The sequence below is a fragment of the Clinocottus analis genome, unplaced genomic scaffold (assembly GCF_023055335.1).
Source record: "Clinocottus analis isolate CAN_PGR_092001 unplaced genomic scaffold, fCliAna1.0.p SCAF_6, whole genome shotgun sequence".
NCBI lineage: Eukaryota > Metazoa > Chordata > Actinopteri > Perciformes > Cottidae > Clinocottus > Clinocottus analis.
In genome coordinates, this window is record NW_027176218.1 from 16082604 (window position 1) to 16104259 (window position 21656).

Consider the following 21656-nt stretch of genomic DNA (forward strand, 5'->3'; position numbering starts at 1 on the left):
CCATTCATTACAGAGTTATCTTTTTGACCCTAAATGAGATATTATCTAAGACATATCAGGTAACTATATCATTAGATTATTTCAATGAACCAGTTATGCTTACTTACCGATAAATGTTTAGTCATCTCGCTGCCAGACTGAAAGTGATGACAACTGCTTCATCATAAATATGCAGAGTAGAGCCTATTAGAGCCATTTACTGGGGAGGATGTGGCGCTGTATTTGTCTGTTATGGTGCTATAGAACCTCTTTGAAGAAGCAAATGATACTGTGGCAAAACATTGTGCATAACTTGTAGCGTTGGTGTGTCGTGTCAAGTATACATGGTGCTGTGCTGGTCCAGGTTCAGCTGGAGGACATCTGCACTCCTGAGGCAGATGTAGCGTCTCCCAGGGAGTCTGTAGTGGTGCTCTGACAAATCACAGGCCTCCCTGCTCTGGCTGGGAGCCAGGTCTCCTCTGCCTGCTCTCCAAAATAAGGTGGTCGGAGCTGCTAGCCATTGACATCATATTATGCCACTGATGATTGTTATGTTTTTATCCAGCAGTGGAAAATGTTTGATGAGGTTGCACGGCCACATAGTGTCATATAGAACGCCTCGTGCGTCTGTTCAAGTCTGAAGGATGACTGTGTCGAACGGCCCTTTCTTAAAGTTGCTTCAAAGTTTGGGGGATGCAAAGTGGCACAACCGCTGTAATTCAAAAAGACTAACTGTTCAACTCAAAGTGTCATGTTTGGGTAGAAGGTAAAAGATGAAAGTTGTAATGGGATAAATAAACGATTAGCCTTGTTGTTTCCTCTCTTTTATCCCAGCAGGCACAAGAAAAGATCAGAGCCACCATCCCGTCGGCCTCCTGCCCGCCCCAATGACGTCCACTGCATGGTGCATCCCTCCCAGCATGGTCACGGAGGACATGTTCCCCCAGAGATGGGCTCCCCAGTTATAGGCCACTTCAGCCCGCGGGACATGCTGCGGAGCCGCAACCACATGCCCATGGACAGCCCGGAGCGCCGCCGCCGCACCGGCCACGGCAGTCTGACTAACGTCAGCCGCAACGAGTCGCTGAAGAAGATCGAGAGCCCCCCGATCCGCCGCTCGACCTCCTCGGGCCAGTACACGGGCTTCACTGAGGCCCACCACCACCATCACCACCACGGCGGCAAGTCCCTGGATCCGGAGACCATCGCACAGGTCAGCGCGGGACGAGCAGCGACCCGACCGCAGCTCCCTCCACCATCAAAGCCCTGCCCCGCCCTGTAAAAACATAGTCAGTCCCTGTCCTCTGCTTCCTCTGGCTGCAACTGTGTCCGTGTGCTAAAAACACGCTAAAGACTAGCTTCACAGACAGACAGCAGGGGGCGTATCTTGACATCAGGACTCATTGCAGTACATGTGTGGTTTTGATTGAGAGCATACCAAAACATTAACACAAAAAAAAAGAACTACGAAAAAATACATCAATGCCTATCTGGTAATGATTTTTGTTCAAGCAGACATCCATTTTTGCATCGCTGCCGATAGGAATATGTCATACATACAAGTGAAGCCTCCGATTAGAAAGCAGAGGTCCCAGAGAGCACTTTAAACTGTGCTGGGCTGTCTGTCTGCCTACTGGGAGCACGCTCAGATGGACATTACTTGTCATCTCTGCATCTCCTGCGCTATCCAAAGTTATTAGCATGCAGAGGGAGAGGTGCCTGTGCGAAGTAATACTCTCTACTTACTCTGCATGTATAATGCATGCTTGGTGTTTTCTTAAAAAAAAACTGTCACTGTGGTCCTCTGTTAACATCGCTTTTTGTGTTTTGCCGGACATGCCGTACTCTACCTTCTCCATCTCACCTCTTTGCTGTTCAGATAACCTCTTGTTTCTGTCTCCCTATTTGCCTTACCTTTTGGCTCTTTCTTTAATCCCGACCCTCTCGTCTGTCACTCATCGCTCTCACCAGTGTTATAATCATCCCTCGCTCTTATGCTCACTCTCACTGTCTCCTGCAGGACATAGAAGAAACTATGAACACTGCCCTGAATGAGCTGCGCGAGCTGGAGCGTCAGAGCTCGGCGAAGCACGCCCCCGACGTGGTGCTGGACACCCTCGAGCAGCGGCAGACCTCCGGCGGCAGCGGCGGGGGTCCCACGCCCACCAGCTCCAGCGAGTCCCTCAGCCCCATCCATGGCATCATGCTGAGGTCCACCACCAACACTGAGCCGCCCATCCGCCGCAGCACCAGCTCCTCCAGCGACACCATGAGCACCTTCAAGCCTCTGGTCGCGCCCCGCATGGGCGTGCAACTCAAACCCCCCGCCTTGAGGCCCAAGCCCATGCTCCTGCCCAAGTCCAACCAGGCCTCCCAGCCTCCAGCGACATCGGCTCAGGACCCTCTGGACAAGTCCTGCACCATGTGACTCTGGGAAGGGAACTAGAGATGTAGAACAAAAACAATACATTTCCAGGAGGCTGCAAAAATTGCTCCCGGTGTCTCGTCTTCATAGATATACAACATGTAGGAGCGTTGCAGCGGCGACAGATTTGTCGGCCGGACAAATCTCATTAGCGTGCACATGTTCTGTGCTAAGATGCTTAGTTTAATATCATCTAACAAATGTCTTCTTTTCTTCTTTTTTGAAATTCAAACAACAAATCACAAAGGCTTCCTTCAAGGTTTTAGAAAAACGTTCACTAGTTAGTTTAGTTTACGGACATTCATGTACCGTGTAACTTTAGGAAAACCACGCGCCGCATGTCGCTCCACTGTTTAACCACTGAACCTGAACGGGAGCTGGATGAGGGCCGTAGTGACCAGAGTGGCTTTCACGCTCTCACAGAACTAAATGATGTACTTTTCTTCTTTTCTTTTTTTGCTCTTACGTAGGAGGGCCATTGAAGGTGTTGTGAACTGGTTGTAAGGCCTTATCGACTTTGAGACGTAACTGATTTCACATGTTAAAATATTACAAAGGTGCTGTGACTACCTGGACAGAAATGGTTTGACTGATTACGGGCCTGAAGAGGCCTCAAAATCTGACGATACTTTGTTAATAGATAATAGAACTTATTAGCAGCGTGCTTTCTTCACTATCGTGTAAACTCTGCAACTTTCTTTGGCAAGGCAAATGTACAAAGATCACCTCTGTGCTGGATCCACTCAAATTAATTTTAACATGCTTCCACATTGCCTGGAACGAGATATGACTATTGGATAAAACCACTACTTCATTATGAACTTTGTTTGCATTTGCTGCATTCTTGACTTCCCGCATCAATAACTCACGATGCAGGCGTAACGAATGCCTCACAATAACTTCTGCCTTTGCGTCTGTATAAGAAATGGTGGAGCAGTGTGAAACAATTATGATCAATCATTTCCTACCTACCGTATATACCACACCACAGCTTCTTTTTACGCTTTGCTTGGCTCGCTCTACCCAAAGACACGACTGTACAAGTGAAAAGCATGGATGTGACCCCTCCATATATGATGTAGGCATATTTCGTGTTGACTCATAGCGGCGCCCTGTGGGAGTGCCGCCGGTAGCCATGGACCTAATGACTGTTAGTGTGAAAGCCTCCTCAATATGTCCACCCTGCTCCCTGTGCGTCTCTGAGAGCAGCAGCTTGCTCCGTGTCCCTCCGGTCTGTTTCATGAGCACTTGAGAATGTCAGTCATGTGGCTTTTTTTGTATTGCTCTCTGACCGATATCGAGGCTTTTCTCCGTAGATGATGACGCCTCTGAATGCCCGACACGTGGCAGAGAACTGGAGGAAATGTCTCTGATAAACAGCTTGTGTGAGTGTGTGTGTGTGTGTGTGTGTGTGTGTGTGTGTGCGTGCAAGCCGAGTAATACTTTCAAATGCAATAGCCCCAAAAAATGTATGTGCCAGAGTTCCAACTGTGTGACTGCACCCCTCGGCTGTGTCTTTTTTTTTCTTTTTCAAAATAGCGTCAGTGCTGTAGAAGTAACAGAAGTGGGTGCATGTCCTGGGAGTGTTTGGCTCGCATAGTAACACACACAAAAGACTTGGTTTGCAATGAATGAGCGATGCTCTCTAACAGCAGGTTTACACTATCTTTGACTTGACAGATATTGTGTGTATAATAGTCAAAAGATGATTTACTTTCTGACTTACTAACTTACATTATTTTTGTAATATTTTTTTTTTTGGTTGTGTTTCTGGGTAGAAGTGACTTAGAAAGGATGATGTAGAATAAATATCCAGAGATGCAGTATAAATCTAGTTGTAAAAAATGAAACAAGAAAGTGCTTTTGTCGCTGTGTTACGTCATCATCAACAGTAGGACTCCGTTACGCCGTCTGTAGGCTTTAAGCTACTCTGTGGTGTTCTGTACATCTGTAGTATGTACTTGTGAAAGTGCCTTTGGAAATGTTTTAGAGGAACTTCAGACATTCTGTACTGTTGCATTTTCATGACAGATGCTGTGTTGTGTTTTTTTTTTTTTTTTTTGAGAAGATGCTGTGCAGGAAGAACATGAATAAGTAACGATGCCATTTTCCAAACAGTTATGACGGAATGAATAATAAATAAACCGCTTACCCATTGTGACATTGCACTTTTATGTATATAACTGTATATATATATGGCATGTGACATAACATTTAGTTCTTTGAGGGCTTATACCTCCAAGGATTGCTTTCTAATAAAAGAAATAGTTTGTCGAGTTTGAGGTCGGGACTTTTTAACTTTTTTAGTAACTTCAACTTTTGTTTATTTATAGTTGGTGGTGGATGTATTCAAATCATTTTAATTGGGTAAAAGAGGGAATATAAAATATACATACAAAAAAATACTTGACAAATGAAAGTCCTAAATTCAAAATATTATTTACTTTAATGGTTAACTGCTCATGCAGAGTGGGCCATTCCACATAGTAATACTATTTTATATATAGATAATGTAACTAGTAAAATGGCATGTCGAAGTGGTGATTTATTGCGATAAGTCAGTAAATACAATCTAAGCTATTTTGTATATTTTTGGGTAATTAAATCTACTAAAATCATACGAAGGTTCTGTATGTTAAATTTAATAATGCAAAGTAACTAATAGCTGTCTGAAAAATAAAGTGGAGTCAAACTATAAAGGACCAGAGTACAGAGAAGAGACGTGTCTTTTATTCCAAATGAGAGGTAAAAAAGCTCAAGATTTTCTGATAAATCTAGCGACTGTTGAAATAGCCAGCATCAAGAGAGCATAAATTACATAATGAGCAGAGTACACCGTAATGACCGCATAATAACCCATGTAGTGTGAGGCTAAAGGTTCATCAGTCAACATAATTCATGATGCAAATATTAAGGGAACATGAGGATGATAAGGTTTTACATTTCATCTTATTATGGGGCACGGTAATAATAAAAAATAATAATTCTCCCGACATGATTTAGAGTGGGGGAAAAAAAAAACACTAAGTCATGATAATGACGCAACAGTCTCCCAACAAGCATTACTGGAGTGTATGCAGTGTCCAATCAGGTGCTGGGTGTTTGCAACAGTAGCAACGCTTCCTTTCTGCCACACAATGCACTTGTTTTGTTTTTCTTCATGAATCCAGTCGGCTTTCTGATTCTCTACGTGCTGGTTTCTGCTATGCGGGGGAGCTTGACAGGGATTTGGTTCCCCCCGGTTCTAGCTGTGGCCTCCGCTCCATCTGCAGGAGTGAGAGTGGCTCTCTGTGTGCTCCAGGCTGCACTGTGGCTCTTCAATGCCATCTGCTGATAACGGAGAAGAGAGAGCTCGTTGTTTTGAACACTGCACTGGACCGAGGCTCGGCGTGAAACGATAACAATGGGGAAAAAAAACAATACTGCGCTTCAACATGTAAAACCATTTTTCACACAGGTGACAGAGAATTTGGGAGAAAGCTGGCTGTATTTGGGGAAATAAAAAAATGGTTTACCTCGGCGACCCCAAACTTTCGCTCCCAAATGCGAATGCTCCGCTGCAGCTTCTTGTGTTTGTCCTTCACGAGCATGTACTCTGTGACATCAGGAGCCTGATAGTCTGACATCTGGCGGCGCAAGTGTTGGTTGAAGGCCTCCGCCGTCAAACGCTCCTGAAGTGGTGGGAAATGAAGTAGAAGGGATGAAATACACAAACTGAATTACTTTAAAGAGTATAGTTGAAAGAAGAAAAATAGGGAGAAGTTAAGTTTGAATTGATTCATGCGTTTGGTCTCCCACATTGGGCTTTTGAATAAATTTTGGACGAATAACAAACCTGCTCAGCTTGCTGTATCTTCGCCTCAATTTTTTCCAGCAACTGCTTCCGGTTGGTGATGTCATTGCTCAGCTCTGCGGCCTCCAATGTCACACTCTGCAGCTTCTCCTGTTGATGCATTCACAAACAAAGGTGGTTTCATACAACTACACCAAAGTAAACAGAGAAAAGTATCGCCCTCTCTCTCGCGCACATTTCTTAGAGTTACCTTGTGTGTACTGAGGACACGTAGTACTTTTGAATGGTTGACTTGAAGTTCATCCAAGTTTTGGTCAATTATCTGCTCATTGTATCCCTGGAAAACGTCCTAGAAACAACACGGAACCAAATATTGTTACATTCACTGTTTTCTTGCATAGCAGCCTCATTGACAAACTACACGATCAACTGACAATCTAGTGAGATATATTTAAAAAAAATAATGCTCTACCTCGTACTCTGCTTTTCCCATCTCTTTCTTCTGTTGAAGCTGCTGCTGGAGCTTCTTCTCGTGGGCCTTCAGGGTCTGGTTCTTCAGAATTAACTTCTCCAACTGGGTGGCCTGTTTGTGAGCAGAGCAGGACAAAGGGAGGGCGATGATGAATACGGGTGGAGGTGGCGAGAGTACTTTTCACCTTTGACTTGCCTTTGACTTGTCTTCGATGTACTGAAGAACCTTCTCAGGCTCCTTCCTTTCCAACCTGTTTTCCTTTGTAATTTTGAGCAGTTTGCTTTCAAACTTCTTCTGAGCCATCCTGATTTCAGCAAGACGCAATTCTGCTTCTTTCAGAGAAGCCTGGAGAGACAAACAGGGTCACAGAGGTTAAAAGCGCGGTAAGTGTTCATTTGTTTCAGTTTTTTTGTGCAAGGGTACGTTGTAACCTTGTAGTTGTCCTGAATTCTCTCATATCTACGTCGGACTTTCTCCTGGTCTTGCCGCGTCTCCGTTACTTCTCTCTGCGCCACATAAAGTTTTTGTTCCAAGGTCAGCTTCTGGAGAGGTTCTGATATGTTGGACCGGGACCTCCACCCACGTACCTGATAAGACACACATGCATATCAAAGAGGTGAATCGGGATTGCCTCGAAGATTTTGGCAGGCCACAAAAATGATCAATAATATGAAGCAGCATGTTGATACTCTTTCAACCCCAGAAGTATTTAAGGTCATACTGTGCTGGTTGGTTATTGAATTATTAATCCTGTATCGTGACTTGGAGCCAGATTACCTAATCGAAACTGGAAAAAAAGTGTAGCTCTTTATCTACATACTGTATTTCTGTTTCTGCAGTGTGAGCATTTTCTGCCCTCCTGTTGCTGCCTGTTTGTTTTCAGTGGGCACTGAGTTGTGCATGTATAATAACACAAACAACCTGGTCTTGTCACTGGGTGCACTTACCCCACCCTCTAGGTTGGAGGCTCCTGCTGCCCCCGGACCGTCTCCCCCAGCATGGGACACCAGGTCCCGAGGATCAATGCGACCGATGAACCGCTCGAACATGTCGATCTCTGCCAGGAGGGCTGCGTTGGAGCATCTTGGGTGGGAGTGAACATCAACAGCTTCAGAATCAGATAAAGGAAGTGTTTGAACCTAACACACAAATGTCAAATGTGAAACTTATTCACTCACCTGTGACAGTTTCTAAGGAAACAGGAGCTCACCTTATTGTGTAACAGTTAGTTGGTGCAGTTAATATTAAATATCAAAAGACCTCCACGAATTTGCTGGAGCACTGTTCAACCTGTCTTATTGGGGGACATGTGGCCTAGCTTAGTTTAAATGATGGTGCGCTAGGATCTAGTTAGTTGTGCTTTAACTAGTTGCTCATATCTCTCTCTTGCTCGTTTACCATATCGCTCAACAGAACTAGGTTCAGCTAGTTAAGTTTGCTGCTAGCGTTAGCAGGTTGCACACAGTAACTAGCTAACGAAGCACTTTAAGTGAACACACTTTACGGCTGAGCGACAGACAGTTGTGAGTATTTATTTTCTTTACTTCAGTTTTTTGACTTGGTCGTGGAGGAGTTCTTGTTGATCTTGTGGGACTTCTTTCATTTTTTCTTCCGCCAACGAAAGCTCATTCTCCATGGTTGCTACGGTACACTGAAACTCTAACTGCGGTTGCTAAGGCTCGTGTTGCCTTCACGTGCTGTGGTACCTCTGTAAGGCGACCCGTGTTGCCTTCATGTGCTCAGTAAACAATAATTTCAATCACCACATCCTTTTGCCTTTTGTTAATTTGAGGACTGTCTCTGTGCGCAATTAGATGCGCATTTTGTTTATAAAAATCCTACGGAAACGTTGGCGTAAACATTAAATACTAATTAAATCAAATATCCCTGCGTGTGACACCCCCAATCGACAACAGAAACTTAAAACGGTTTCAGTTTCATTTCTCTGTTCTCGGGCGTCGCTCTTTTTGCGAGCAGAGTCGGCGCTGCCTCGACAGCCCGAGTTGTCTTTGAGCGCAACTCCTTCCAGGATGACTTCAGTCATCTCCAAGTTTGTCACCAAGACCCTGTGTGACCACCAGGGCTGTTTAGACTTCAAGCGGCTGGAGGAGAAGGTAGCACAAAATTTCACTGTCGCGGAAACGGTCCTCCGGGCCGTCCTCTTCGACGATGATAAGGTCGCTATCCAGGCAGGCCGGAAGAAAGCCGTCGGAGGACAAATACTCAGCCAGGACAGTCTGCTGGTGGCGAAAACCAGCCTGCGGATCTGTCAGAAGAAACCCGGAGAGTGTGCACAGTGCGACGGACTACACCTGTGCAGGTATTACGTGTGCGGGGACTGCACGTTCGGGTGAGTTATACGACACAATGGGGAACAGTTGTTCAAGTAGAAAGGATTTATTTGTTAAGTCCACACTCCCGTATGAATAAATACGCCAAACAAAGTGTTTGGAATGAATTGCTGCGATGGGAGCAGGAGACAAAAACCTTTTAAACTTTAAAGCCGCACGCGCGCAGCCACAGGTGTTTTCGATTTAGTTTCCTGATTAACGCGAGAGCTCTTTCCTCTAGACTGTCTCTCCTGACAGTTTTCTATCTGTTTGTCCTTTCACTGGCTCAATGAGTTTGGTTGCCATTGGCTCTTTTTGTAAGTATATCTATGGCTTTGTTAGTTTTATTGGATCCCTACAACTCTAAACGTTTTAAGAAAGATGTCAATACAAACAGGAAATGGTGAGCTTGAAGGTCCATCCGGGCCTTCTGCGGAGAACAAAACAAACTTTGACAGACTGGATGTATCCCATGTAAGATCAACAAAACAATGCTTCGTCTTCATTGAGTGTAAGTTCTTTATTGGACCAGACGATGGCAATATAATGCACATATTATGTCCCTGAGTAACCCACGCTGAGTACTGTAAGTAAACTATTACAAAGCAGTGTGCAGCCTTTATAACCCATTATGGACTGAAGCGGTTTATGGCCCATAGTTCACTTCAAAGTTTAATTAAGTAACCTCAAAGAACCCAAATGTTGAACTTTCAAAACTTCATATTTACAGAAACCAAATGAATATGCATTTGTTCTGTGGTTAATTCAGTAACATTAACATTATATTTTATGCATTTTTCAGAGGAAAGTGTAAAAATCCCCATAGTCTGGTTGATCCATACAACGCAGAGATTTTGAAACGATATGGGCTTCACGACTTGACAGAGAAACAGCTGTTCCAGCTGTTACTGCAGAATGATCCTTATCTGCTTCCTGAGGTATGTTGCACTGGTAACAATGTGAGACAGAGGTGGACATTCACAATCTCTCTATACTGTGTAAAAAAGTGATGTGCTTTTCTAAAGGAACTGTCAAACTGTATTGTCATAATGATATGTACACCCCTCTAGATCTGCCCACATTACAACAAGGGAAATGGTTTGCACGGCTCCTGCAAGTTCACCACCTCGTGCAATAAGCTTCACGTCTGCCAGCACTTTCTCCACGGTGACTGCAAGTTTGGCCCGTCGTGTAAGAGATCCCACAATGTTGACGTGCAAGAAACGAAGGTTCTCCGAGGAGTCAGTCAGGAGAACCTTAAACATCTTCTTGAGATCTACAGAAATAAATTCATCATCCTCGGTCAACATGAGAGACCAGATACTGCTGTTCCTGGTAAAGAACTAGGTGTTTTTTTTAAAGAAAACATTTAAAACTTCAAGTTAATGACAATCTGCACAGTAGATAATGTACATGTTTGTGGGTGTGGGTGTCCTGCAGTGCTGCCAGAGGTGAGACCGCCTTCTCAGCAGCTTTGCCAAATACAACCCGTATGTTCAACCAGTTCCGCCTCTCCGTCTAAACCCATGAGCGACACTGACAGGAATGAAATCTGCCTCTTCTTCATTCGCCGACACTGCAGCTTTAAGGGTAACACTGGAACTAGTCGCACCTGCAGTAGCTTCTCAATAAACGTGTAGATCTACATGAAGAGAAGAGAAGATGATGCATATCACTTCCTCTGTATCTTTTTTTTTTTTTGGTTCACAGATGCGTGTGCCCGTGTCCATTGGCACCTGCCTTTCAGATGGCAGGTGTTAAACAGTGATGGTGTGACCTGGCAAGACCTGCCCAATATGGAAGACATCGAGAAAGCCTACTGCGAACCGGGAAATGACACAAGCTGCACTGATCCACTGTCGTCCACCTTGGGGATTTTTAGATTCTTGTCTCTTCAAAGGTGCATGATTGAAGAAACGGACCACAGAGACACAAAGACAGTCCTCTGGCTTATGGGATTATTCTAGAGCACAACATGGTAGTCCAGGTCTTTAGGTGATGAGAGAATTGTTGATTTACTACTTCTGCTTGCTTTCAGTTCTGGATCACACTTCGCTGACTTTATGACAATGACATATGGAGGGTCTCCAGTTCGTCGCCTATCTACTGCCTCCTCTGTCTCAAAGCCCCCTCACTTCATTCTGACAACAGAGTGGATTTGGTACTGGAAGGATGACAGTGGGATATGGATGGAGTTTGGACAGGTCAGTCAGACAAGTACCATTACATTAGCTATGTGTCTTTGTTCTCCTTTTATAGTATCGGTTTGGGTTAACAAGTACATGCTGACATGCTACGCTCTTCTCTTCACTCATATTTATTATTTATCTTACTCATTGATTTCTTACATATTATCGCTGGCACATCTTACATCAAACCTTAAATGGATTACTGTCGACTCCGTTTGCCTTTCTGTAGAATGACGGCGAACCAACCTCTGTCACTTCTAAAACTCTGGAGAATGTGTACCTGGCAGACAGAGATACAGAGATTCCTTTTTGCGCTGGCAAACATCAGTATATCCTCCACTTCAAAGGTGAAGCGGGAACACAGCAGATGTACCAGCAGAATGTAAAATACAAAACCAAGAGAGATGTCAGAAGGAGGCCTCGCTTTGTGTCTTCTCATGATGTGGAGGTGAAGCTTAAAAGGTATTTTTATTATTTAGTTTTCCCTGGAGATTCTTACACTGTTGTTTTGGGTTTCTCAGTGTCTCAAGTCAAGGGACTTCACAACAAGTCAAACAGTTCTTATGTTTGTCTCCTCATAGTGCATCATCACACGGCTCCAGTTCCTCCACAACGGAAAGTTTCCCTTCCCACTGGGACACAACTGCCCAACCGGATTTTGGATGCAAGGTAAACAAAGCATGTATTACTGTGTTGCTTTTCTCCCTGTTTCTCAAAAATAAATGTTGTTTTTAGTGTGTGCCTGTTTTTATATGTTAATTTCCTTCCAATGTTTCAATTTATCAAATGAATTATCAATGAGGTTATAGAAAAAAACACAAGCTTATTTATATTATCGGTCATCACAATATTTGGTATGTGTAGGTGCCCACAATTAAATTATGATGTCAGCAGTAACTGAGAAATCTCCCATTAACGGTTTGATTTGGATTATTGCTCTGCAGGGGGAAGGTTACAGTTCAGTGAGGCTGAGTATTTAAAATGCCATTCAGTGGAGGGGGCAGCTTGCTGTGGACTGCAGCTGTCCTGAGCTTGGTACTCTTTTTGCTCCTGCTAATTTAGTTTTCTTGAATTTCCCAGGTTCCATTTTTGCCTTTTATCAGTCAATTTTTAGTTGTTAATTTCCACCTTGTTATTTCACACTCTCACATGCCTTTTTAAAGTCCTCCAGTGCCAAACAACTTCCTCTGCCATTTTCTAGCACTACACTGTATATTTCAGTTGTTTTCTTGTTTCGAACATTAAACACAAATTCCTGCATTAACGAGCCGTTTATCTGCACTGTGCTCTTCTCTTTCAGCTTGTACTTCTCTCTGAATCTGCGAAGGAGTACACCATGATTGACAAGCTGTTTAAGGTCACCATGCCCCACAGTACAATTAACAACATCCAGAGGATCCAGAACCCCTCTCTGTGGAAAGTCTTTCAGTGGTAAATCCTCATCAGCCTCTTAGGATTGAAGCTGTTATCAATATTTGATCATTTTCAGCTGCAACATGCTCTAAAAGCTCTGAAGCAGCATGTGGAAACAGAAGTGCAGCAGCTTACGAGATATTTTTTCTCAGGAGTTCTTCGACCAAAAACAGAGCTAATAGATGCAATTAAATCAACAAAGTAAAAAAATAATAATGAGTTGCATGTCATCCCATTCGTGTGTTCAGGCAGAAAGAGCAGATGAAGGAGAGGAACAGAGCTAAATCTGTGAATGAGCAGTACTTGTTCCACGGCACAGAGAAGTCCCTGATTGAGGCCATCTGTGAGCAGAACTTTGACTGGAGGATGTGTGGTGTCCATGGCACAGCATATGGCAAAGGTACAGTAAAACAGCCTCCGCTGCCATTCCAGTCCTATGATAAATAAACAGATGTCAAAATGTAAATTTACTGTCGTTATATTTTAGTATGAGAGCGTTTTACTCTTATTCCAGGTTCATCAGACTTTTAGCAGAGGGAGAAAACACAGCATGCTTTCTAATGGCAGTAGTAAAGAGCCGATCACACTTGGACTGCATCAGTATTAACGCTGTCCTGTTTATTTTTTTAGGGAGTTACTTTGCCAGAGACGCGTCCTACTCAGACAGATATGCCAGAGCCAAAGGAAGCCTGAACAAGATCATGTTTGTTGCTCTGGTCCTGGTGGGGGAGTACACCTCAGGAAGGAGCAGCTATGTCCGGCCCCCAGCAAAAGGAAATGGAAAAACCCTCTACGACAGTTGTGTTGACAGCGTGAGCAACCCCAGCATCTATGTTGTCTTTGAGAAACAACAGATTTATCCAGAGTATGTTATCGACTACTCGTGAGGTACAATGTTGCTGTTTTCCTGTGTTGACTTGTCGGCAGTCAAACTTATTATGGGATGCGCTTCATTTTGTTTGGAATTAGGGGTTTTAGTAAAGGTACATGATTTTGACAGTGGTGGGAGAAGTTCAGCATTTAACAGCTGATTTAAGTCAAAGGACAAGTAGTCATTGTGTTAACTAATAATGTTACGCTATTTTCCGCTGTAGACTATAAGTGTAAAGTAGGAAACTTTGTGTGATTATTAATGCGTCTTGGTGAATTTGTTTCAGATAATACTTATTGCAGAATGTTTATCAAGACAATAATGCTATTCTTTATGATGTTTGCTGTAGATCATTAATGCAACACATGAAAGAAGATGAGGGGGACAAATAATCTGACGTTTTGATATGGAATAAACTGGTTATGTCATAAATATATTGCAGCACTTGTCGAATATCCACCGAGCATTCTATGGACTAACAAATCGAAGTTTAACTCTTCTCTCTGTCCACTGAGGAAACTGCAGATGACCCAAATAAAAACAGCTACCAACAATATGTAAAGCCCAGATGCAAGTGCTGTTGTGGTTCAATAGCAGGACTGGAAAATTATTTAAAAACAGAAGGGTATTTGGTAACGATACCTAAGTATTTACCCCAAGCATGTAACACAGTCAGTACATGGATTAAAGGTATTTTGGAATTATTGTATAACGATTTTAACTCTAAATATTACATTTGGTGTCCACATTTTATTGTATTTGTCTGTTAAAATAGCCATTAATGAAGTAGAGAAGAAAAACATCAATATAACAGGTGACTTTTTTACTGGTATTGAATATCAATAGAACAGAGAGAAATCTCTTCATCACACGTTAATATTTAGTTACACACAAGTAGCATTTGACCCTTTGTAAGTGTATATCATTCAAACAGCCACATTCAGGCCTCTGGCCTTTACTCACAGCTGCTAAAATATACATTTTATTTCATTATATCAATTTTAATTAATCATCACTAAATCACTCTTAATGTATACATTAACAATTAAAGTTGATTCAAGGCTGATCTTCTCAAGCATCTCAGAATAACTAATAACAGAGTAAAGTAAGACGGATCTACCTGCATGATCAATAGCTATGTCATTATCTCCTTCAGTACGCTGTCGATGTTCTCCCCGAAGGAAAATAATGAGGTCATCGAGAGAAACGGGATAAAATGCTTTCACTCCCAGCCTTAAGTTGATCTTAATTTACAGAGAAATTTGGGCGAGTAAAGTTCAGTTTCCTGTTCTAGGACATTTGATAAACGCTGACTCAGGTCATCAGGAAAGTGAAGATAGCAGCACAGTTTAACAACACACCGCCATTAAATGAGGGAATGTGCAAACCTTTAGGTGATAATTTGGTTGAAGTAAATGGATTAAATGATTGATAAAAAAAATACGTTCCCTTAACCTTTTCATGACACCTGCTGAAAGTGTTATATATGTATCTTTAAAAAACAAAAACATAATGCTACAAGCACACTTCTATTCCTTTATTCACTCCTCTTTAGTCCTGTCTCAAGCTCGCTCACCAAGAAAAAAAGCAGAAGAGCACTTTCATTGAGATATATTGTGACTTGTAATTTACTTGACCATGTTACCTCTGAAATACGTTTCATAAGGAACAACTTTGTGTCACTGTCACAACGTGGAGCCGCAGAATGCTTTGTAACCGTTTAGAGGTTTTGTCTCCCGTCCGTGATGATTAACGGTCAATTGTCTGGCGGAGAATTCACTTGACCTTCTCTCCGGTCCCGGTGTTGAATTTTCACAAATATGCCGTTTTTAGGTCCCAGAGTGCTTGACGACTTCAACTCGAGAGGAACCTGCACGAAGGAAAGAACACTATATGTTAAAGCAACATCTTCCATGTATATTACGCTTGTCTGTGAAGATTGTCTGCAGTGTTCTAAAGTGTCCGACCCACCTTGGTCTCAGAGCAGGCCACGATGCTGAACCTGCGGAACAGACGCACGAGAGCCATTTTGATTTCCAGTTGAGCGAGCCTCATCCCCACACAGTTACGGGGACCGGCCCCGAACGGCAGGTAAACAAATGGATGCCGAGCGGCCTTGGCCTCTGGCGTGAATCTGGTTAAAAGCAGGACAGAATAGAGTCAGTTAGATCGTGGGTTTCCTTTAGCGCAGCACATGGACTTCACTAGATTCGCTACAGTCGTGTTCGACATGTGTGACGTGAGACTGTTACATGGTGGTGTACACTCTGCATGTTAACGGTATAGCAAACATTTAAAAAACAGTCACGCTACTGCAACGAAGCGAGAAAGCACAAGTGGTGTTAACGCCGTGAAATTTAAGCAGCTAAATGGAATTCAGCCATAACTCGTATTATTTACATGTGCTTTCCATACTGTAGTGCTATAACGTCTTCTGTGAAGAAAGAATATTTGAAATCATACCGTTTCTTTGAGACGACAAGATCAGCATTTTTTTTTTTGCCATTTAAAGTAATACTGTATACAGCTTTAAGTTATGCATTACAGTATTAAAAACATCAATACGTTGAATGGCTGTTGCAAACCACTTTTCAGTTAACTGCAGCTGTTGACAGACAACTATAAAATGCATCAGGAATTAATTTTGTCAACAAAGTTGAGCCATCCACTACATGTAGACGATGATAAAACACAAAGCACAGGCACGTTATTTCATCTGAGAACAGGCTCCTACCGCTCAGGAATGAACCTCTCGGGCTCCGGCCAGTGCTCCGGGTCGTAGTGGAGGAAGCCCGCTGGGATCTCCAGCGTCGCTCCTTTAGGGAGGAGTTGGCCGTTCAACACGTAGTCCTGGTCGATGTCTCTCGCAAACCTGTGAAGGGAATAATGCCATGGATGTACGTTTGAGAACTCATTCCCTTCTTTACTCCACGTGATTCCTGTATGAATAGTGTAAACCTAACAAAACATCTACTGTATGTATGTATGTAGAGATATAAATTAATGTGCTACTGGACTGTAGTACATCTAATAAAAATGTTCATTTGATGTTGTTCATGTACCTGAATCCAGGAGGGTAGAGGCGCAATGCTTCACTTATAACCATATCTAAATACTTCAGCTCCTGGACATTTATGTAATCTGGTGACTCCTGCAACAAAAGGAAAAATAAACAGTGTCACAACAACAAAAAAGCATGTCGTAAGTAGCTGAAGGAATCAGATCAACCCGAAACGTGACAAACTCACGTGTCTGGTGAAGAACTCGTCCACTTCTTGCTGTACTTTGCATTGACATTCGGGGTTGATGGCCAGCAAGTAGCAGGTGAAGCCCAATGTGTTGCTGCTGGTTTCGTAGCCCGCCAGAAGAAAGACAAACGCCTGACCCACGATCTCATCCTCAGTGATCATCTTTTTCTTCGGACGCTTAGAGGAGGGCTCCTGTGGGTGGAGGCGCTCGTCCTGATCCGAGGCCGGCGGTTGAGTCAGCTGATCGCCAGCAGGATACGTCGTGTCGAAGTGTTCCAAAGACACACCCTCCTTGCTGGTTCGTGCATCCAACATCAGCTGAAGGAAGTCTCTTCGCCGCTAAATGCACACACAAAAAAAACATACATTTAAAAAATATAATGGGAAAGTTGTTCTGTATTCAAAATGATGAGATGTCCATGAGATGTACCTCCTCAGCAGGCTGCTCCTCTCTCTGCTGGATGATCTTCTGAATGCTGTTGATGAAGAACTGATTCATCTGGTCTCGTCTTTTGTTGGGGATGAATCTCACCAGAGGAGGCGTGATGAATGGAAAGGCAACTAGATGCACAAACCAAAGATGTTGGCGTAACTCTACCTGAAATGCCAACTTTATACACTCAAACATGCATGTCTTTTAAATCCTAAATCTACAAAACTTAAGCTAGATTTTCTTCACATTTATTATCCAATTAATATACATATCTATTTAAGAGAAGATAGTAAACCCTCCCGTTTCTAGTTTGTTTTAATATTTTACTCTTTTGCCTTCATTGCATTACCGTAATGTCTCAAATGTGACCATTCATACACAAATAAAGTAACTAATAGATTTGACTGACTGAAAAATAGCATAATGGGCCTGAAGAAAGAAAAGGAGAAGAACGTCTGTGCATGGCGGACAAACGGGTCATCTGGGTTGTTCTGGGAGTCCACCTGAGTTGCAAATGCCACGCTGGCAATGACGTCCATAGTGAAGCAGCCAAAACACCTGCAAAACACACAAGTATGAGGACAGAAAACTACTCCATGATACTAACAGTCTTTCGTTCACCGCGTGTCTGATTACTTGTGGATGTCAAAGGCCTCTCCTGAGTCAGCAGACCCATTCAGATTTCTCATCAGGGCATCGGTGGCTGTGTTGATGAGAGGAACCATCTACAGGAAAATATAAAAGACAGCGATACTCGTCACAGCTGCTGAGAGGACAGACACAAACAGCTGAAAAAAATAGTCCAGCAATACCATGATAATAAATGCAATGTGGTTCGTTTAATTGAACTGTAAAGTAAACACGTTTCAAAAACGTTGAGTTATTGAGACAGAACTTCATGAGAGACCCTCCAAAAGTCAGAACTGTGTTTTGAAAGGAAAGCGATTTTAAACTTTACAAATGGACTTCAGTCCTTCACGTCTGCTCCTCTACTTGACCGCGAAGCTGTCTCCAAAATGTCTGATATTTACGACAGTTGAAAGCACCACTATAACTTCATTAGACATGTTTATCAGCAGAGACAGGCCACAAAAATGACCCCCCTCAAGAGTCATACCAAATTGGAGTTAATGCTTTATAATCATTTATTACATTGTCCAAGTTCAAATTTGACTTTACAAATTAAAATAGTTTATAATACATTATCATCCAACACTTCTAACCATCCATCTGTGACAGACAGTAGCTTATTAGACAGAAAATGTTCCCTCAGATGCCTGTTAGGTCTGCACCTGCTCTTCTAATTGACACATTTTAAAAAGCACAAAATGACATTCTCCGTAATAAATACGGGCTCATCATTGGAACCCACTCGTGTCTCACCTCCTTCATCTTGGCAGCACTGAAGGATGGTGTGAGGATGCTCCGCACTCTCTTCCAGCGTTCGTTCCTCAGAAAGAGCAGACAGTCAGTCATGGGCTTGGAAGTGAAGCGAATAGTCTGCACAAAGAGAAGAGGAAATGCACAAACGTGTGTTATTATTACATCATTGGGGCTGACACTGAAATCCTGAGCGAGCACAAAGTGGGCTGTTTGGGTTAGTGTCCTTACCATTCTGTTTGTGAAGCTGCTGAAGTCCCTGACCATCACCTGTCTTAGCATGTCGGGGTCCGCTATCACCACCACCGGTTTCCGGCCCAAATAATACCTAAAACATAAATGGAGCGAGCAAAATGTTTATTTTATAACGAGGAAGAATTAGAGCCAATGCAATGTCCAGACCATCATTTCATCAGACACAGATGTAGAGAATATTGATTCTACTTACCCACAAACTCTGCCATGTGTCTTTATGAGATCATTGATAGGCTTGAAAAAACCCTAAAAAATGAAATACCAAAACATCAGAAAGGAATCCGAGAATATCTTCTTAAGAAATTAATAACTCCATGCTTGTTCTATCTTAATGTAACTTATGAAACAAGGTAACAGTATGACAGTCAATCAGCTTTATGACTCTGCGAGCTGCATATATGATAGGTACTGATAAGCTTTCTTGTTTATCAAAAAAAATCTTTCAAGATAAGTAATAAACGAAAAATAAAAATACTGTTCAGCCAAGTCCAGGCATATATTATTGATCAAGTGGTGAAAATGATACTTTCCCTCTGCAAAACACAGTGCTGAACAAACCTTGTGACCGTGTCACTTCAGCGGGCTGATATGAAACAAAACTAAAACATGATGCAATCATTAAAGCATTAATCCATGTTGAGGTAACATGGTACATACACAAGTCCAGTAACATGTTGTTGAAAGTGGAGGTCACATGACCGCTGGCTTGGCGAGCACAGAGCAGCTGACTGGTGCATTACCCTGAGTTCATTCACAGTTTGCACTCAGACTGAAGAGGTGCCCTTTGTCCCTGCGTGCATCGAGTGAGCAGTCTGTGTTATTTTATATTGCAAATCATTTTTACATTGTATATCTAATCTCTTTACTTAATTGTGACATTATTGTGATCTATTAAAGTAGGAGTGTGTTGATGCACGGATATGATAATTCATTGTTTTGTGATCAAGATAATTAAATGCAATTTTTTATATGTAGAAGTGAAACCAACTCCGACTGACGAAAAAAGGGAATAAGAGCTTTCAAATGGAACCTGCTGATTGTTTCTTCTGCTTTCACAGCACTTAAATAAAGTTCAGTTCATTCCTGAACAGCCATGTTGGGAGCAAGATCTTCTCTCTTCAGTGGGTACAATGTCTTTGGTCAAAAGAGTTTTTGACAGAAGTTAAAGATAAAAAAAAAAAAAAGGTTTGAGAATGAGATGTGTATTTTAGTTTGAAAATTGCAGCAATATCTTACCTGCCGAAACATGAACAGGTTGCCCAAGAAAGGATATGGCTTTGGATGTTTGATGCCACATTGAGAAAGGACTGAAAAGGGGTACATTGAGTACCTTGAAGACAGGAGAGAAGAGCAGAGTTGAGTTGATGGGTTTTATTTGCGCACGATCAACCAGCTTGTTAGTTTTTTCACAATTGGCTTCGAAAACTTTGAGATGTTCCTTTAAGGGCTTTCCCCATAAAATGCCCAAAATGTAAACATCAGTTCTGACAACTGAGGATTGTTATGAATATCTGAATTCACGCAGAACGTGCGCTTTGCATTCGTAGATAACTTAACACAGTACATGCAGCTTGAGGTACAAACGGATATAATTATTTATTTACCAGTAGAGAAGACCTAGAAAGACGAGGAAGAGGCTGAGTGTCACAGACGATCCACTGGCCTTGATGTGGAATACGTGCAGGATGTCTCCTAAAGCCTCCATCATGTAAACACTTCTCAGTTCTGCGTTGCCAGCATTAGACCAACACTTCTGTAAAGGAAAATCAGGTCCGTGTGGAAGCTGCTGAATATGTTTATGACGCAGGAGTCTCCAGGAAAAGGTGATCTGCTATCCAAAACCTGATATGTGAGTTTTGAATTATTGTACTGTACAATCGTGACGCAACATGTAGGCCACACCTTACTCGAGTTAGTCACAGAGGAAATATTGCATCTCCTTGTTGACTGCGCTCTCAGGCTGGTTAGTTGGTTTGGTTTTAAAGACAACTTGTAAAGGATTTGTTTGAGGAGCTTCGTCTGAAGCCTTTTAAGAGCCTTTCACCTGCTTTTTCTCACCTTTCTAAAATGATGTTTTGTTTTTTTCTCGAAGGTTTTCAGAAAACAAAATAAAAACGTCCTGACTCACACTCTTGACATATATTACAGATGGAGAATCACATGATCTGTTCAACTGAGGATGGAGGCGATTTTTCCCCAGGTAGCAAGAAATGAGATGATGGAGGCAACAAAATACTTCTTCAAAAATGAGTTGTGTCCTTCTTTTAGAAAAGTGACTACTCTGTGGTGTCGCAGTTTAACGGAACCTCCACCAATGTCTCGGTCACGTCAACAAAACCTGAAGCACACAGCCTCAAACATGCGTCTCCTGTCTTTATTCAAGTGGACCTGATGTGTTTAAAAGCCCGACGACAGGTGTAGGTCAGTTGTGATGCTAGGCTACAACAACTCACCGCAGGTTGTCTGACGTCCTTCGTTTATCTCCTTATGGACATTAAAATACGCGTAAAACGTGCCTGTACCATGTCAGCGCCTCTTTTGAAATCTGGAGTTGTTACCGGAGCAATAAAGGTCGCGTTTGTGCTTAACTTCAGACGCTCTTCACTTGTCAATATTGTCATGACACTGTGTAGGTCGCAGCCTCAAAGAAGCCAGAGGTGCATACTGCCACCTAGCGGATGGGAGCGCATAGCAGCCTCCACGAGTTAACCGGTGCCTTCAGTGTGCAAAAGAAACGTGTGTAATAACATGGGCAGAACACATGTAAATACAACTGAGTTTGGGACGTGAGTAAAAGTGTGTAAGTGTGAGTTTAAGCAAAAACGTGCATGTATTTGCTGAACGCTGTACTGCGTTACAGTATATCGT

The 21656-nt window shown here is 42.6% G+C and overlaps 4 protein-coding genes across 9 annotated transcripts in view; 2 read left to right on the forward strand and 2 right to left on the reverse strand.

The window, feature by feature from the left end:
* The window catches only part of srgap1a (SLIT-ROBO Rho GTPase activating protein 1a), a 72075-nt gene extending 67395 nt beyond the window's left edge, over nucleotides 1–4680 (forward strand). For 2 of the 4 annotated variants that reach the window (XM_068603907.1, XM_068603908.1), the window contains exons 21-22: nucleotides 814–1192; nucleotides 2000–4680. In XM_068603907.1, coding sequence (XP_068460008.1) covers nucleotides 814–1192; nucleotides 2000–2407 — 787 coding nt within the window. In that variant the 3' untranslated portion in view covers nucleotides 2408–4680. Of the gene's footprint in view, nucleotides 1–813; nucleotides 1269–1999 lie in introns of all 4 variants that reach the window. The other 2 variants (XM_068603909.1, XM_068603910.1) reach the window with 2 other exon arrangements.
* Nucleotides 4681–5112: 432 nt separating this feature from the next.
* Nucleotides 5113–8439, reverse strand: cfap263 (cilia and flagella associated protein 263). 2 transcript variants are annotated; one of them, XM_068603497.1, is made up of 9 exons: nucleotides 8214–8439; nucleotides 7617–7752; nucleotides 7101–7256; nucleotides 6865–7014; nucleotides 6670–6780; nucleotides 6448–6546; nucleotides 6240–6347; nucleotides 5920–6075; nucleotides 5113–5731 (listed from the first exon to the last, which is right to left on the reverse strand). In XM_068603497.1, exons 1-9 carry the CDS (start codon nucleotides 8303–8305, stop codon nucleotides 5591–5593), a joined length of 1149 nt encoding a protein of 382 aa, XP_068459598.1. In that variant the 5' UTR covers nucleotides 8306–8439; the 3' UTR covers nucleotides 5113–5590. The 2 variants fall into 2 exon arrangements, with proteins under 2 accessions (XP_068459598.1, XP_068459597.1); XM_068603496.1 differs by having other exon boundaries at nucleotides 5113–5734.
* A 164-nt stretch (nucleotides 8440–8603) lies between these two features.
* parp12a (poly (ADP-ribose) polymerase family, member 12a) lies at nucleotides 8604–13964 on the forward strand. The gene is made up of 11 exons (XM_068602999.1): nucleotides 8604–9019; nucleotides 9802–9937; nucleotides 10070–10334; nucleotides 10440–10589; nucleotides 10710–10899; nucleotides 11038–11203; nucleotides 11418–11650; nucleotides 11770–11857; nucleotides 12489–12619; nucleotides 12850–13001; nucleotides 13232–13964. Exons 1-11 carry the CDS (start codon nucleotides 8700–8702, stop codon nucleotides 13486–13488), a joined length of 2088 nt encoding a protein of 695 aa, XP_068459100.1. The 5' UTR covers nucleotides 8604–8699; the 3' UTR covers nucleotides 13489–13964.
* Nucleotides 13965–14994: 1030 nt separating this feature from the next.
* Nucleotides 14995–21418, reverse strand: tbxas1 (thromboxane A synthase 1 (platelet)). Of its 2 annotated transcripts, XM_068603564.1 has the most exons (14): nucleotides 21242–21418; nucleotides 20393–20541; nucleotides 20025–20118; nucleotides 18982–19034; nucleotides 18765–18861; nucleotides 18537–18653; nucleotides 17790–17878; nucleotides 17563–17711; nucleotides 17151–17281; nucleotides 16721–17059; nucleotides 16535–16623; nucleotides 16207–16344; nucleotides 15444–15606; nucleotides 14995–15342 (listed from the first exon to the last, which is right to left on the reverse strand). In XM_068603564.1, exons 2-14 carry the CDS (start codon nucleotides 20494–20496, stop codon nucleotides 15229–15231), a joined length of 1677 nt encoding a protein of 558 aa, XP_068459665.1. In that variant the 5' UTR covers nucleotides 20497–20541; nucleotides 21242–21418; the 3' UTR covers nucleotides 14995–15228. The 2 variants fall into 2 exon arrangements, with proteins under 2 accessions (XP_068459665.1, XP_068459667.1); XM_068603566.1 differs by lacking the exons at nucleotides 20025–20118; nucleotides 20393–20541.
* Between the last annotated feature and the right edge of the window lie 238 nt (nucleotides 21419–21656).